Consider the following 15388-nt stretch of genomic DNA (forward strand, 5'->3'; position numbering starts at 1 on the left):
GAATCAGAGATTAGGATCTTTCAAACAATCGACTTACGGACTTCGACTTAGATATTTGAGTCAATATATGAACGTGTACAATTTCTGAGTGCCTGTGTATCAATCGTCGTCCACTGCACGAGTATCATATAACGACCGGCGCGTATTGCCTGCTACACCACGTGGCAGGAATTCTTGGTGTCAGAAGCTATATAGGGCCCACCGTGATGTTTTTGAGAAATCAATCCCGTCCATCCGTCTTTTAAGATCATTCTAGTGTATGAAGAGAAAACCGAGGTAGATCCAAAACTAAAGTGGGCCGCACGACAGGAAAATGTGGGTAGGAAAATGACTACCGTTGAAACCTCCCTGCCGTCCACCATGATTTTCAAATATCATCCGCACCGTTCATAAGGTCATCCCTAATGGGACGAACTGAAAACATGAAAATATTAGCCTGATCCAAGACTTCTATCGCTCCATGACTGTTTCAACGGTGGAAGATCAATCCTCACCGTTTCCTGTTTTGCAGCCCACTTGAGTTTTGGATCTACCTCATTTTTGACTCACGCTTAAAATGAACCGGAAAAAAACGGATGGACGGTGTGGATTTCTCACAAACATCACGGTGGTCCCTATCTAGCTTCTGACTGCAGGAACTTCCTGCTACGGGGCGTCGCAGGCAATCCATCGTGTAACTCCCCTGCGAAAATCTCGCTCTCACTCTCGGTTGCCGCTGGAAATCAACGGATTCGATGCTCTCGTAAGTCGCGATCCAATGTCTCTCTCTCTCTCTTCTTTTGACGAATTCTCCTCTGAGATTGTATGAAGTTCGGAAAAACTTCAATCATATGTTAGATTTCTTTTCTATTTTGATGATTCTAACGCAATCTAGATCTCCAAATTCTCCATTGCAGACCCGAAGATCGATCCCTCGGGTTTGAATCAATCTACTTTTTCAATCCACATTTCCGTGATCTGGATCGCTTCCCATTCGTAGGCGAATCCTCCATCCGTTGTTCGATTGATGCGTTCGTACTCGATTCGTATTCCGTTTGACAGTCTTGATCCTTGCGGGGATTCGTTGCTCAATCGATTCGTTTCAATTCGATCGAAGTTCTTGATACCGAATTCGCTTCTTGTATCTGCATTCGACCGGTTTTTTTTTTTTTTTTTCAGAATTGAGAGTTCAGTTCATTTCCTAGTTGGCAGTGGATATGAGAAGCCCTTGGGCCCACCAGTCTTTCTTCAGTTCCCGCCGGGGCCTGCCGCTGAATGGGGTGCTCCTGTGCATCGTCAGCGTCCTTCTGTTGATCGCAATATTCAGGTCGCCATCTTCGAGATCCTTGGATTCGGCGGTTTCATCACCTGCATCTGAAGCTTATCGGAGTTACAGAAGGCTGAGGGAGGAGGCGGCAAGTAATTTCATGGAGATTAGGTCGCTCTCGCTTGGGATGAGTCGCACGGGAGAGCTTGATCTCTGTGGTAAGGAGAGAGAGAACTATGTTCCTTGCTACAATGTCTCTGCGAACCAATTGTCAGGGTTCCGCAATGGGGAGGAATTTGATCGGCATTGTGAAGTTGCGGGGGTGGGTCCCCGGTGCCTGGTCCGTTCCCCCAAGGATTACAAGATCCCGCTGAGGTGGCCTGCCGGTAGGGATGTCATATGGAGCGGGAATGTGAAGATCACCAACAATCAGTTCCTTTCTTCTGGAAGCATGACAAAGAGGTGCGTTCTTCGGTTGCCCATATGATTCACTGGAGCATTAGCTTGTGAGCCTACTGCCAATTAGAATGGGAGAACTGATCGCCTCTAGCTGGTTGTATCCTACTTTTAATGTTTCTGTGCCTGCAGGATTTTTCCCTTAATTATTCAAGGGTAACATGGGTTGTACGTGAATTTAACAAACAGCTGGTTGTAGAATTGAACATCAGCCTTTAGCACACGACATAAGTAGAAACTGCTGTTAATTTCCTTTATATATGGAATGATGGGCAGGACCTTTCCTTGTCAATTTGCTAAATGGTCTGCGAATATAGGTGAGTGGCTAGTGAATAAAGAAGATAACTATTAGTAAATAATGTCTTTGTAAAATGCATGAATGGTGAATACTGTTGCTCAAGTAGATGATCATGAGCTCTAGTTGGTTTGTTTGCAGGTACACTGTCATCGGATTTAAATCTGGAAATGATGCATCTCTGCCCAAACCAACCAGTGATGACATTTTAAGTAGGACTTGAAATGCCACTGCTTGCATTTTAGGCCGAAAAGCATTTGTTCAATGCATCATTGGGTGGAAATCTGAATGCAACCCTATATAATTATATGTGCATATAACATGCACAAAGGATGGGAAAATGGGACGGAGGCTAAGCTACAAGAATCAAACTCAGGAAAATGTGGAGCTTTAAAAACACAAGGCATCATCATGACTCACAAAACCACCTCCTCGTGCGAGTTAGGGTTTATTTGATATGGACACAGACACGAGTACCAGTCTCCAATTTGCGAAATTGGGGACATGGACAGAGATCTTGGTATCCCTTTCACTCTCAATTTATGGCTTTTACATGAAACATTTGTTCTTTCCATTCTATTGGTTTCAATCTTATAAAACAATGTATCTGTTTCTAATCTTTCAAGCATGCTACATTTACCTAACTATTAACTTTGGATAGTTTTACTACTGAAAGAGCGAGGGGAAGGCCCAAAATGCCGTGGGGGTCGGTATAAGAAAAGACTTGGTGACCTATGGTTTAACTAAGGATATGTTCCTCAATGGAGTGGAATGGTGAAACATGTTCGTGTAGCTGACCCCAAGTAGTTGGGATAAGGCTTAGAAGAAGAAGATAATGATGATATGTGTGCATGAAATGAGTATAAAATTATTAGGATTTTAGAGACAGTGAGCCTAATACAACAAGATTCTGTTAAAAAATATCAACCACCAGTACTTTAGGCGTATCTGGTGATAGTAATTGTATAACGTTGTTTTTCAGCATGATATGCCGAGCATAGACGTTATCTTGGGCGTCTTAGCTTACAAGTGACAGACTCACAATAAGATTCATAGAAAACTGCGAACACATGGAAATAAATGTGTAAAAGAACCTAGTTAACATAGACACTGTACAAAACACACCAAGTATGGTCTCCTTAGTCATGGTCCTCATTGCTTACTGGGAAATACCTAGTACCATGTTGCTCAGGTGACCTTCATTTGGGCGCCAGATCCCTAAACCAGTTGTTCAATGGGACCGCCTAGACAAGTGCATCTAACAACAAATGATAGTGGGTTCTAGTGAGATGATAATTAATTCTGTTTGTAATCCTGTAGGTTAATGTTGCTGGAGGAGAATCAAATTGCTTTCCAATCTGAAGATGGAACGAACATTGATGGTGTTAAATATTACTCCCGCCAGATAGCAGAGATGATAGGGTTGGGAAGTGATGCCGAATTTCTTCAAGCTGGTGTAAAGCCTCTCTCTCTCTTTCTCTCTCTCACTCTCCCTCTCTCGTCTTCTATTCTTACTTGTGCTTGTTTGCGTGATGGTTAGGTTTAGGGGCTTGGTTACAATGTAGATTTATTTGAGATTAGTTTTCTGAGTTATAATATGGATCATGAACACCTTTAAAAAAAAAAGGATCATGGATAGGCATATGCCACATCAATCTTTGAATGTATGGGAAGTTACAAAAGTTGATTAGTGTTATTTCATATTTAGAACTGATACCATCATTCCTTTTCCTTTATTTCTGTCTATTTTGTTTCCTTCAATTGGATGCATAAATGCCTAAATATAATTCTGCTGAGGTTGGGGAAGGCAGCGCCTCACATCTTTTCCATGAAACAATTACTAAACACTTTGAATGTGTTTGGCTTTGCAACATTATCTGCATCTTTTTGCTAATGTGCTGCTCCATATGTATGGTGTGATGATATGCTTGTATGAAGTTTGATTCTTTGTATCTGTTTGGTCTTTGGAGTGATGCTATCCCCGCACGAGGAACTAACTGAAAAATGGCAATTTATATTTTAGTTGTTTTTCTTATCGCCTGTGTTCATATCAGTCTTCACGGATCAACGTTTTTTGGCTAGATCATGGAATAAAATACCAGTTTGATACTGGACTTAGTTTATGTCAGGCCCAAGTCATATTGTGATATCAGTATGTCTTAGATGTGTTGAACTGAGTCAGGTCAGAACTCCAAAGTACATGATGTTCCTATGGGCCGGGCCAATATGAATGAGTCACACTGGGCATGTGTGGACTTCACTATTCATATCAATGATGCGGACAAGTCAAAAGTATTGTAAGCATTGATATTTGATATGGATGAGTTGTGTTGTGCAACTCGGCCAAGTTGATTAGTAACACAAGCAGGGACAATAATTGGAAGAGATTGATGAAGTGTGAGTTCCGAGAGTTTGAAGCCAGCTGCGGGTCTTATGGCCCATCTGGTGGGCTCCATGTGTGCCACCCACATGTTCACATCCATGAAAGGGACTGAATTTCAACTAATTAGAGTTTAGAGCAGTTTTTTAGAAGATGTTTTAAACGGGTTCATTTTGGAGTTTAAGAGCTGTACTTGTTCCCGAAATTGTATGGGTCATCTTCAAATTGTTGGGGTTCTGTTATGTCTCAAGTGTGAATGGGACCCATGTATATAGAGCCTTGCAGCATCAGGTTAAAATTTTTCCTCATGAAATGCCTTTTATAGGATAATGGAGTGACTTTTTTGGTCTCCAGTGTGATTTAATGCCTTATTAGGTAATGGCATGATCAGGGGCCCTACACTATACTGGACTTGAATTTTTAAGACATTTTATATTGAAATAGGTGTATTTTCTTTTATTTTGGGGTTTTGGACACCTGGTTGTAATTTTGTCTCCACATGCATATATACAAGAAGTAAAACTGTCTCTAATAGTGCTTTGTGTAGGTTTTTGGAGATGGTTTTAGATAAAACTAACTTTTGGGAGATAATTCAGGTTAGCTTTAGAAAGATTTTAGATCAGGCTAGGTGCCTTTTCTGCCTTAGTAAGAGCCTTTCAAAAATAGAAGGCACTAATTACTAAAAAGAGAGTGGTCATGCAGTTTATTAGGAGTTGTGTTAAAGATGTCTTGTTTAACGATGGAGGAAATATGCAACAAGATTACGATGTTTGGTATTATGGGGCCTTTTGGCCTTGTATAAGTATGCATGCATGCATAACACAGTAACACACACATATTTTACATGTAGATACTGTATGGCTGTGTTTTGAATAAACAAAAAAAAGTTCTTTTTCGGAGAATATCTCAGTGCAGAGGGTTAAAACCCTAGTGCTTACTCTCTTTGAATGATGTGTGTAAAGGTCAGACTAAAGCATATTCTCTTGTTTATTCTTCCTTTACTGTTCTCCCTTCTAAATCATCCACCCTACATCAAGAAGTTAAACCATGGGTTGTTTGTGATTAATGGCTAACAATGAGAAGAATGTTTTGGAAGAAGTTGATAGAAGGCCAGATCCATTGGGATGGGGCTATTCAAGAATCCTGAATATATTCTATTTAATGCAGTCTTCTCAATGTCAAGGGGAGCTGCCTTGTGTTCTAGAAGGTGGTAGAGTTATTGATTCTGATGGTAATGACTCAGATGGTGTTTTGTTTGATTGTTCTCATGGTGTAAAATTTTGAATGCGCTAGTGTTCTCTGGTGGTAAAATTTGGGATGCCCTATGGATTTTTACCAAGAGAATTGTACGCTTACTTGATGACTATAGAGAGTTTATTTAGGAAAATTGACCAGAAGAAGAAAGAGCCAAAGATGGATATTTTTATTTTTCCATAATGAAAGGAAGGAGCAAATCAAATAGAGGAATTAAGATCACCTTCACCCAAAAAAAGAAAAAAAGAAAAAGAAAAAAGAAACAAATCAAAAAGAGATAATCTTTCCGTGGAAAAAAAACTAATTTGCATGAAGGCACAAGATTTCTCGGTGAATAAGAAGGAAGATGCTTATCGTGTTTGATGGAGTATCAAATTAAAAAATATGCTTCATTTACGTTCATGAGAGAAATGGATTTTACTTCAAGTGTCTAGTTTGATGGAAAGGAAAACCTTAGTACAAGCTCTCGATTCAAGAAGTGGTTCTCTGATTTCTCTCCAATTAGGGGACAATTCAATAGGAGCATTGTGTTGGCAAATTTTTGAAATGCAATGGAAGCATCAAAATTTGCAAACTTACATATTTTATAATTAGTTAGGATTCCCGTCTTCCAAAAAGCATAAATTTAATAGATAAGATGTTACCTCAAATTTATGTTGTGTCTTGTGTGATTATTGTAGTAGTCCGATGTTGATCTTCCAACATAGGAAATCTTTCCTTGATCTATCCTATAAAAGAGGGGAGTAGAGAGCCATTGTCAAGCCCAGGGTAGGACTGGGCATGAGCACTTGAGAGCTGCCCACAAGTGAGGCCCCACATGTATGGATGTGTGATGGAGAAGTGAGAGAGATGATTTTCTTTCTCCCTCTCTTCTCCATTTTCTTCTCTCTCTACCCTTGATGTAGGGGTGAGGACATCCAGGTATCTCTCTTGTCCTATTCCTCTTGGGATAGGATCTATTTATAAGGAGTTAGGGTTTCACAGGTTATACTTGTTATGGTGCTCCTCACCCTACAAACTTTGGTATTACCCTACACCATCAAAATTCTATAAACTTGCTATCCATGCATTCAAATTGACCAAAAACCTCCATTGCCCATTTGCATCCACTTTTGACCAAAATCTCATGCTAGTCGAAGGGGTGGATGCAAGATCTCGACCACTAGATGATCATGGAATTTAGGGTATTGAGATCCATGAAACACAACTCTCCCTTAGCCAATGGCTTTTATATCCAAACTCACCGTCCCCTAGGATAACTGGAGGAGTACCTCCCTGTAACCTATAAAATCATAGTTGATAGAAAGTTTCCCACATATTAATTGTGGTATCCATGGTTTTAACGAAACTTTATGTAGTCATCAATTACATGGTCATAGCCATCGTCATTGACTTTTCAGGACATATGATACCAACACATTGAAGAGGCAAAAGAGAAGTAAAACAAGCATTAAGGTGCCAACTTTCTAGTACTTTATTTCTGTTTAGGCCACTTTTCTAGCATTAATGATGCTTTAATGGCACAAAATTAGTCTTGTCTCAAAGTCCATTGAGTTAGCTTTGAAATTAGCCCAAGATAATGCAGTTCTGACATGAATTCTTTGAAATGAGTCCATTAATCCTTAAAAAAAAAAAACATGAATTCAGTTATGATTGATTTAGAGTTAAGGTTTGTATGGCTGACTGTTTCTTGGTAGTTTAGTCATTAATCATCATCATAGTCTTTTCCAGTTGCTTGGTGTGGCTTATTCTCATGGTGGCTGTCTTAGTTATCACTAGTATTTTATTAATTTAGATGGTTATGTTTAGACTTAATGAATGGTTAGGATTGGGTTAGGGCTTTTTTTTTTTTTTTGGTTACGTATAAAAAATCCTTTGTGATGATTGAGGGAAGAGTTAAGTTTTCTTTTGCATAGAGAGATTCTCTCACTTCGAGTAACTCAACTCCTTGGGAATGATGTCGAAAGCCAGTTGGTATGGTGTTCCAAACCATCAATCTAATTTCAATAGAGTTATTTTTATTTGCCATATTTCTTTCCTTGCAATAGGAGCTTCGTATGATTGGTGCATGCCTATGCAACTTAAATGGAAATTTTATTAGATAGTTAGACCGATGGAGGGCAAAGTGTTTCGTAGTTAGAAGGCAATATGATCAGGGATTTCGTTTGCAAAATGAGAATGTTGAGATGGATGTGGGAAGGCTAAAACTATGAATGAGGTCATTTGAAGCAACGTAGTGGCCCAATAAGAGATAAAATGCAGGGAGCAGATTGAGATGGTTGGATCATGTACAATAAATGCCAAAGACAGCCATGGTAAGGAGGGAAGACTAGTGTTTGAAGGGCCTGTAAAGGGGATGCCAGGAAGATGTAAAAGGAGTTGGAGTGAGGTTGGAGAAGGGACCCAGATAGATGATAGGGAGACTCTTGTTCTCTTTTCAAGGGTTCCTGTGGGGAGGCGAAAGCTATTGAAAAATTCAGCAAACTTTTTATGGGATGGAAAAGGCAAAAAAAGAAAAAAATGAAATTCCATTTAGGGCTCATTTGGCAGCATGTAATTGGAGGATTTGTGCAGGTTAGCTGTTTCCTTTTTCTTTTCTTTTCTTTTCCTGTTGGTAGCAAGGAATTGGAGGGATTTGGATTTGAGAGGAATGCAGACACCCCACTCCCCCCCCCCCAAGAGCTCTTTTGGAACTCCCACCTGGCAGCTATGATTTCAAATCCACTTGATTCTGTATGAACTAAGGTGTTGTTTAATAAAACTTATTATCAGCAATTATCACTTATTTTCAGCATAACTTATTTTCAGTACTATATGATTCAGATTGGCCTAGATTATTAAGTGCTTAAATTAATTTTCACTGAACACATGGGTCCTTTTTCAGCTCTCCTCCCTTAACACTGAAGGCCGAATGCTAAAAGTGGTGGTGCGTTAAAATTTCTTTTCACTTTTGACTAAAAAATCCTTAAAACCATTTCAAAATTACAATCCAGCTCTTTAAGTTTTCAGTACTTATTTTTTAGAGCTTATTTTTCAGTTTTTCAAGCAGCACCTAAAATCCACCGGATTCCACAGCATTTCAAATCCACGCTGTCAGACTAGCTCTTAGTTAACTGGGAGGAATTTGAAAAATCTAAGGGGGTTTGGGTCTCAATTGTTTTGAGGAAGGAATTGGAGTGTCTTGTGTAAATGGTGGAGATCCAATTATGAAAATCTGCATTTGGAGAAGAGTGGTTCTAGAGTACGGGGCTGACAATGGCTGGTGGGATCCCAAATGTGGTCCCTTCGATTCCAGTTAGCGTGGAGGGGCATTTGTAGCATGGAGAATGACAATAAGGCATAGGGTGAAATTCTTAGGGCTAGGTCTCGTTTTTTGGTCAACAAAGGAGAGCGTGCTTTTGGGATGATGAACGGATCGGTGATAAAGCATTTTCAATGTTGTTTCTGGACCCGTATGGGGTGGCTTATGAGGGAATGCAGTGAACGACTGTCATATTTCATGAAGGCAAGGCTTTTGCCATATCTGATTCAGAATGGAATCTCAAAGATAGTCAGATGTTAGAATATGGAAAAGGTCAGCCTTTGGTATTTTTTCAGAGATGATGTTCATTCTAGAGCCAGTGCAAGTTTTAATCTCAGAAGAAGTATCAGAATATGGCAAGTTCAGCCTCACGAAGGTTAGGTCCAGTTCTTCTCTGGCCTGCATTTGGAGTTCTTTGGTGCCACCTTGGATCACAACTTTCATTTGGACTGCCATGAAAGATAGTTCTGACCCCAGATCAGTTCAAGTGCATGTCCATGACAGTGGAAGTGCCTCATAGAGAAGTATGCTCCTGGGCTAAAGGGGAAAGGCGCACCCTTGGGTTTTCCATTGTATCATTAAGGAGATGAGATCTCTGATTGGTGGGCTAAACATTTCGTTTGCCCCCTCACTAAGCGGATCTTATCCCTTGTGCTTGATCTGGCAATTTCAGGGGTTTTGTGTCATTTTAGTGAGTTTCGTTATTAATGCAGGACAATTAACCACTTGGTCTAAAAGCTTGAACTGTTAGAGTATGGCGAATTAATCCCTTTATCTTATAGCCCAGGCCCCACATCTCATGGGTTAGGACCTCAGCCGAACTCCCCTCGTGGACCCTAAATCACATGGGTACCGCCTCACACGGGCCGCCCACCCCGAGTGTGACCCCGCATCCCACAGGCTACCCCACTCGAGCCCAGTGTGAAATGCGCATTAATCACCCCCGGTGAGGAGTCTCGAACACGAGACCTCCCCCGTGGGCCCTGCCTACCCTGAGTGTGCCCCTGCATCCCACAGGCGACCTCGCTCGAGCCCGGTGTGAAAATGCCCTTGCATTAATCACCCCTGGTGAGGAGTCTCGGATACGAGACCTCCCGTTCTGATACCAATTTGATGCAGGACAATTAACCACTTGCTCTAAAAGCTCGAACTATTAGAGTATGACGAATTATTCCTTTTATGTCATAACCCAGGCCCCACATCTCATGGGTTAGGACTTCGGCCGAACCCCCCTCGTGGGCCTCAAATCACATGGGTACTGCCTCACACGGGCCACCCACCCCGAGTGTGTCCCCACATCCCACAAGGTACCCCACTCGAGCCTAGTGTGAAATGCGCATTAATCACCCCCGGTGAGGAATCTCAAACACGACCCTGCATTCCATAGGCGACCCCACTCGAGCCCGGTGTGAAAATGCCCCTGCATTAGTTATCCTCTCAAAAAAGAAAAAAAGAAAAAGAGAGTAAAAAAGGTGTTGAGAATGGATACAGAGTCTTTCACTAATGAAGAATTGGTCCTTAAATAGTTGGGACTTAGCTATGACAATGAAGGCGATGGTGGTGATGATGATGATAGCTTTCTAAGGCCCTTTGTATACAATTATTAGAATATTAAAATATTAAAATATGAAATTTATAGATGATCATTGATCAGTTTATGGTGGGCCAAGCATGTCTGTGGTGGGCCCCACCAGATGTATGACATTGATTGTTCACGTATTTTTCACACCGGCATGTGTGTGGAGAGGCCCTTTATGTATTTTTTCTCAGGAGTAGCAGGAGTGGGAGGAGAAGTCAAGGCGAAAGATGAGGAGGTGATGAGATTCTAGACCATGGTTTGCAAGCTTGAGGAGGAGTAGGATGAAAAAGGGGGAGAGCAGGAGGAGAAGGTAAAGTAGAAGCAGCAATAGGAAAAGCAGAAGGTGGAAAAGGAGGCCGAGGAGTTGAGTTGATGAGGTTTCAAACCATGTTTGCAAGCTTGAGATTTATATCCATGTCCATTTAGAACATAATATATTGGCTGAATTTGGTCTTAATATCGCTCAATAGATCCTTCATTGTCGTTTTTCTTATCTATTGGGTTTATAGATTCTTGATAGGGTTCTTGCAATAAACTGTCCATTCCCACTTCTTATATAGCTTTAATATGGTCCTTGATAGAGTGGACTGGCAGACCAGGATTCATGTAGCCGACTCCAATTAGTTGGGATAAGGCTTAGATGATGATGGTGGTGATGGTATAACTAGGATATAATATTTTCTCAGTTTCAGGAAATTATACGAGAAAGTAAAGTTCTTTTAATATCTAAACATCTATTACATTTTCTAATAGTAGCTATCTACCTTTTTTTTTTTTGGAATGGTAATAGCTATTACATTTTTTTTCCCTCTAGTAGCTGTCTACTTGTTTGCTCTTTATGTTGACAGCATATTCTAATCTGCTCTTATGGTCATTACAGGTCTCCACTGTATTGGATATTGGCTGTGGATTTGGTAGCTTCGGAGCTCATTTGTTCTCTCTAAATCTGATGACTATTTGTATAGCTGCTTATGAGATATTTGGAAGTCCAGTCCAGCTGGCCCTTGAGAGGGGTCTTCCTGCAATGATTGGCAGCTTCATTTCAAGGCAACTTCCATATCCATCACTGTCGTTTGATATGGTTCACTGTGCTCAGTGTGGAATTATCTGGGACCAGAAAGGTACTTCTGGAGTTGGTTAGATTTGGCTCCTTAACTAGTAAATAGCTACTAACATTTGCTTCCTGGTTGGGTACTTCAGGGAAATAGTTTCTAAGTTGTCTTTAGCTGTTCGCACGTGCTCTTCTTTTGTCAAACATAATTCCTCAGTAAAACATAATTTGGTTTTACCGAGGAATCTTCTGCCAAACTTTATTATTGGAAGTTGGAACTGAACTATCTTGTATTGACAATGAGAAGCGACTACCATTCAAGTATGCAGCGCAATGTAATTGATGGTTGATATCTCTCTCTTTATGTGGAGAACCTAAACTTTTTTCTGCATTACCACACCTTTAGTTCATGCAAATTGTTTACAGTGAAAACCAAATTAGAAATTATAGTTACATAGTGACCAAAAGAAATATAAAAAGGAAAAGTTGCATAAATGACGGAAATTCAAGGTTACTCTCTCTCTCTCTCTCTCTCTCTCTCTCTCAAGAAAAGAAAAGAAAAGAAAAGAAAAGAAAAGTCTGGAGGGTTGATGTTAGGTAGGAAGCTGTTTGGTGAACTTCTGCCAAGAAATCATGGGAATTCTTATTCTGAAATTGGTGAATGGGATCTGTAAAGCCGAACCCAAATAGCTGGGACAAGTATCTGATTATGATGACGACTTGATGCATGCCTTTATCATGGTGTAGGTCCACATGTGAACTTCAAAGACCCAGCTTAAATATTATAATTTTCTTGAGAAACTGAGGAATTAATTATACTATGTATCAAGTTACCAAAAGAAAATTATTTTTTATAATAATTTTCATGATAGCCTTGTCCCAGCATTTGAGGCTGCTTTACAAATCCTGTTTTGTCAATTTCACCAACTCAATAGCCTTGTTCCAGCATTTGGGGCTGCTTTACAAATCCTGTTTGTCAATTTCACCAAAAGAAGATAAAATATACATGACCACCCTGAAAGAAATAAGAAATGTACAAATATTCTTGGGGGCAATGATTGATAGTAAGGTACACAATGCAGATCACCCTAGAATCTGTTCTATGTAGCAACTGGATGAAAGCATACTTAGCCTATTGATGGATTATCAATTTTGGATAAGATATGTATGAAACAATTATTAGTACAATATACGTCTAAGTTTTATGATCAGTTTGGCATAATTGATGTGAATCAAATCCTTTGCTTCTAACTTTTCATTTTGATGTCTGCTCCGTTAACTTCATGAAATTTCTTCAGAAAGAAAAATGGTAGTTAAATTCAAAGTTTCATTTAATACCGCTTTACAATAGCCACTGATTTATTCCACCTTAAGCAGATGGAGCATTCCTTATAGAAGTGGACCGTGTACTCAAGCCTGGTGGTTACTTTGTTTTGACATCACCCACAAGCAAACCTCAAGCATCTTCACTGAATGCAAAGAACAGAATCATGTTCACACCAATTGAGGAATTTACAGGAAAAATCTGTTGGAGCCTTTTAGCACAGCAAGAGGAGACTTTCGTTTGGCAGAAAACTGCAGATGTTAATTGCTATGCATCTCGGTGAGGTTCATAATGTTTACCTAAGGGTCTGTTTGGTTTTCCAATTACAAGGGTAAATGGTTGTAAATGGGTCATGATTATTTACTCTTATAATTGTGTGGTCACATCACATACATTTGACTGTAATGATGATTTTGTTACATTGTTTGTTCTGCCTTGAAATCACTGTAAAAATGATGGTTTTATAATGTGAAAATGTAATGATTACATTTTACTTTGCTTCCATTTACAAGTGTATTTTACTCTTGATTTACGAGCGATAATTTCTTTTAAACAAACACATGAAAATGATAATTATGGCTCAATTACCTTGCATTTCGTAGGAAATTGGAAAATAAACAGGCCCTAAACCTACATGATTGTTTGCTTCAACTTTTTTTTTTTTTCTTCTCTTTCTGGACCAACGCTCTGGATGGTGGTTGATTGGGCTGACTGCAATCCATTTTACTTCAGTTCTAATTCTTGGAAATTTGCTTTTAGAGCAAAATTTGTAATACTGTATTTCTTTTTGTCTCCATTGTAGCAAGCAGGGTGGTATACCTCTTTGTAAAGATGAGAATGACGAAACATATTACCAGCCCCTCCTCTCATGTATAAGTGGAACTACTAGCAATCGTTGGGTTCCCGTACAGAACAGGTCCCACAGGCCTTTCGACTCTCAACTGAGCTCAGATGAACTTGCAGTCCACGGAAAGTATCATTTTGTCACATTCTGCCTGTGTTTGTGTTACGTTGTTCTGTTAGCTTTTGTTTCCCAGTGTCCAAATTCTGCTGCATCTGTAGCTAAAACCTTTCAGCGCGGGCATGGGAACAGACTTTACTCGAACTGGTTTCTCTTTTAATCTTAAAATTCACTCATGATTTAATACTACATTGAATCTGATTTGTTGTCATAGTATATTAACTATCATTTACCTTTGCAGGTGTATATCCTGAAGATTTTCTTGAAGATTCACGTGTTTGGAGTTCAGCTTTGAAAAACTATTGGTCTTTGCTTACGCCCTTGATCTTTTCAGACCATCCAAAGAGGCCAGGTGATGAAGATCCATTACCTCCATTTAACATGATACGCAATGTTATGGACATGAATGCTCATTATGGAGGATTAAATGCTGCATTTCTGGAGGCAAGAAAATCAGTCTGGGTTATGAATGTTGTGCCCATCAGGACATCCGATACGCTTCCTCTGATACTCAACCGAGGCTTTGCCGGTGTTTTGCATGACTGGTAGATCATCTTTCCTAATTCTTTCATGAATTTTTCATAGAGCTTTCATATATATATATATATATATATATATATATATATATATATATTGTGGGTTGTTTTTGTATGCCGATCATTGCTTTGAATGCCAGATGGGAGTTTGAGCTAGATATTAGTTTTCTTAAGAAAACAGTACAAACCTTTGGGAACTGATCATCTACATCTTGTTAATTGGTGTACTTCCATGATTAATAATCAAATCTCCTCATCTTTTGTTTTATGCAGTTGGAATCTGTAAATGTATTTTGAAGCATTTTGAGTCCCTTGGTAGCCCATGTTAGAGATAGGGGCAATAGTACTTTTCCTACATGAATCAATGAATTATGAATTTTCAATTTCTTTTTGAACAATTCAAAACATAAATAGATGTAATATTTTATGCAAATAAAAGTCACATCACCATCAAATGCTTGACTGTAGTGAAAGAAAATTATGTCAATACCATATCATTTATGTCGAAAAAAAATCTGTTGAAATTGATGAGATTTGCTTTCACTTTAAGGCATTATGTAGGTATAGATCCCAACTACTAATACAATAAGCAAACATATATAGGGAAATTGATGATAATGACCATAATATATAGATGCAGATCTAGATGTAGAAAAACATTACGGGAAAACAGCTCATATATCTGAAGAAGTGGGGGATGTCTCACTTAAGTAAGCCTCGTCCATGGTTTCAGTAGATACCCAAAGAAACTTTTCAGCATACTTACCAGATGTGTATTTTCTCATGGCATGGTTCAGCCTGAATTAAGAAATGGTATCACTTCCACAATATTGATTCTATGTGCTGTTCACTGCAGAGATCCAAGTGTGCATTCAGAGCAATAGAGGTTGCCATCCTCTCTTCTTCTTCTTTTTTTCTTGAATTGGGAGAAAATTTTATTTGAAAAAAGGAAAAAGGAAACTACAACAGAACAACCCTGGGAAGGCAAAAAATAAAAATAAATAA

The 15388-nt window shown here is 39.4% G+C and overlaps 1 protein-coding gene across 3 annotated transcripts in view; it reads left to right on the plus strand.

Moving 5' to 3' along the window:
• Positions 1 to 684: 684 nt before the first annotated feature.
• Positions 685 to 15388, plus strand: part of LOC131249291 (probable methyltransferase PMT4) — a 32439-nt gene continuing 17735 nt past the window's right edge. Inside the window, exons 1-6 of one of the 3 annotated variants that reach the window (XM_058249950.1) lie at positions 685 to 746; positions 1159 to 1708; positions 3318 to 3453; positions 11392 to 11632; positions 12940 to 13165; positions 13689 to 14119. In XM_058249950.1, coding sequence (XP_058105933.1) covers positions 1197 to 1708; positions 3318 to 3453; positions 11392 to 11632; positions 12940 to 13165; positions 13689 to 14007 — 1434 coding nt within the window. In that variant the 5' untranslated portion in view covers positions 685 to 746; positions 1159 to 1196 and the 3' untranslated portion in view covers positions 14008 to 14119. Of the gene's footprint in view, positions 747 to 766; positions 1709 to 3317; positions 3454 to 11391; positions 11633 to 12939; positions 13166 to 13688; positions 14393 to 15388 lie in introns of those variants that run through there. The other 2 variants (XM_058249952.1, XM_058249953.1) reach the window with 2 other exon arrangements.

The sequence above is a fragment of the Magnolia sinica genome, chromosome 6 (assembly GCF_029962835.1).
Source record: "Magnolia sinica isolate HGM2019 chromosome 6, MsV1, whole genome shotgun sequence".
Lineage (NCBI taxonomy): Eukaryota > Viridiplantae > Streptophyta > Magnoliopsida > Magnoliales > Magnoliaceae > Magnolia > Magnolia sinica.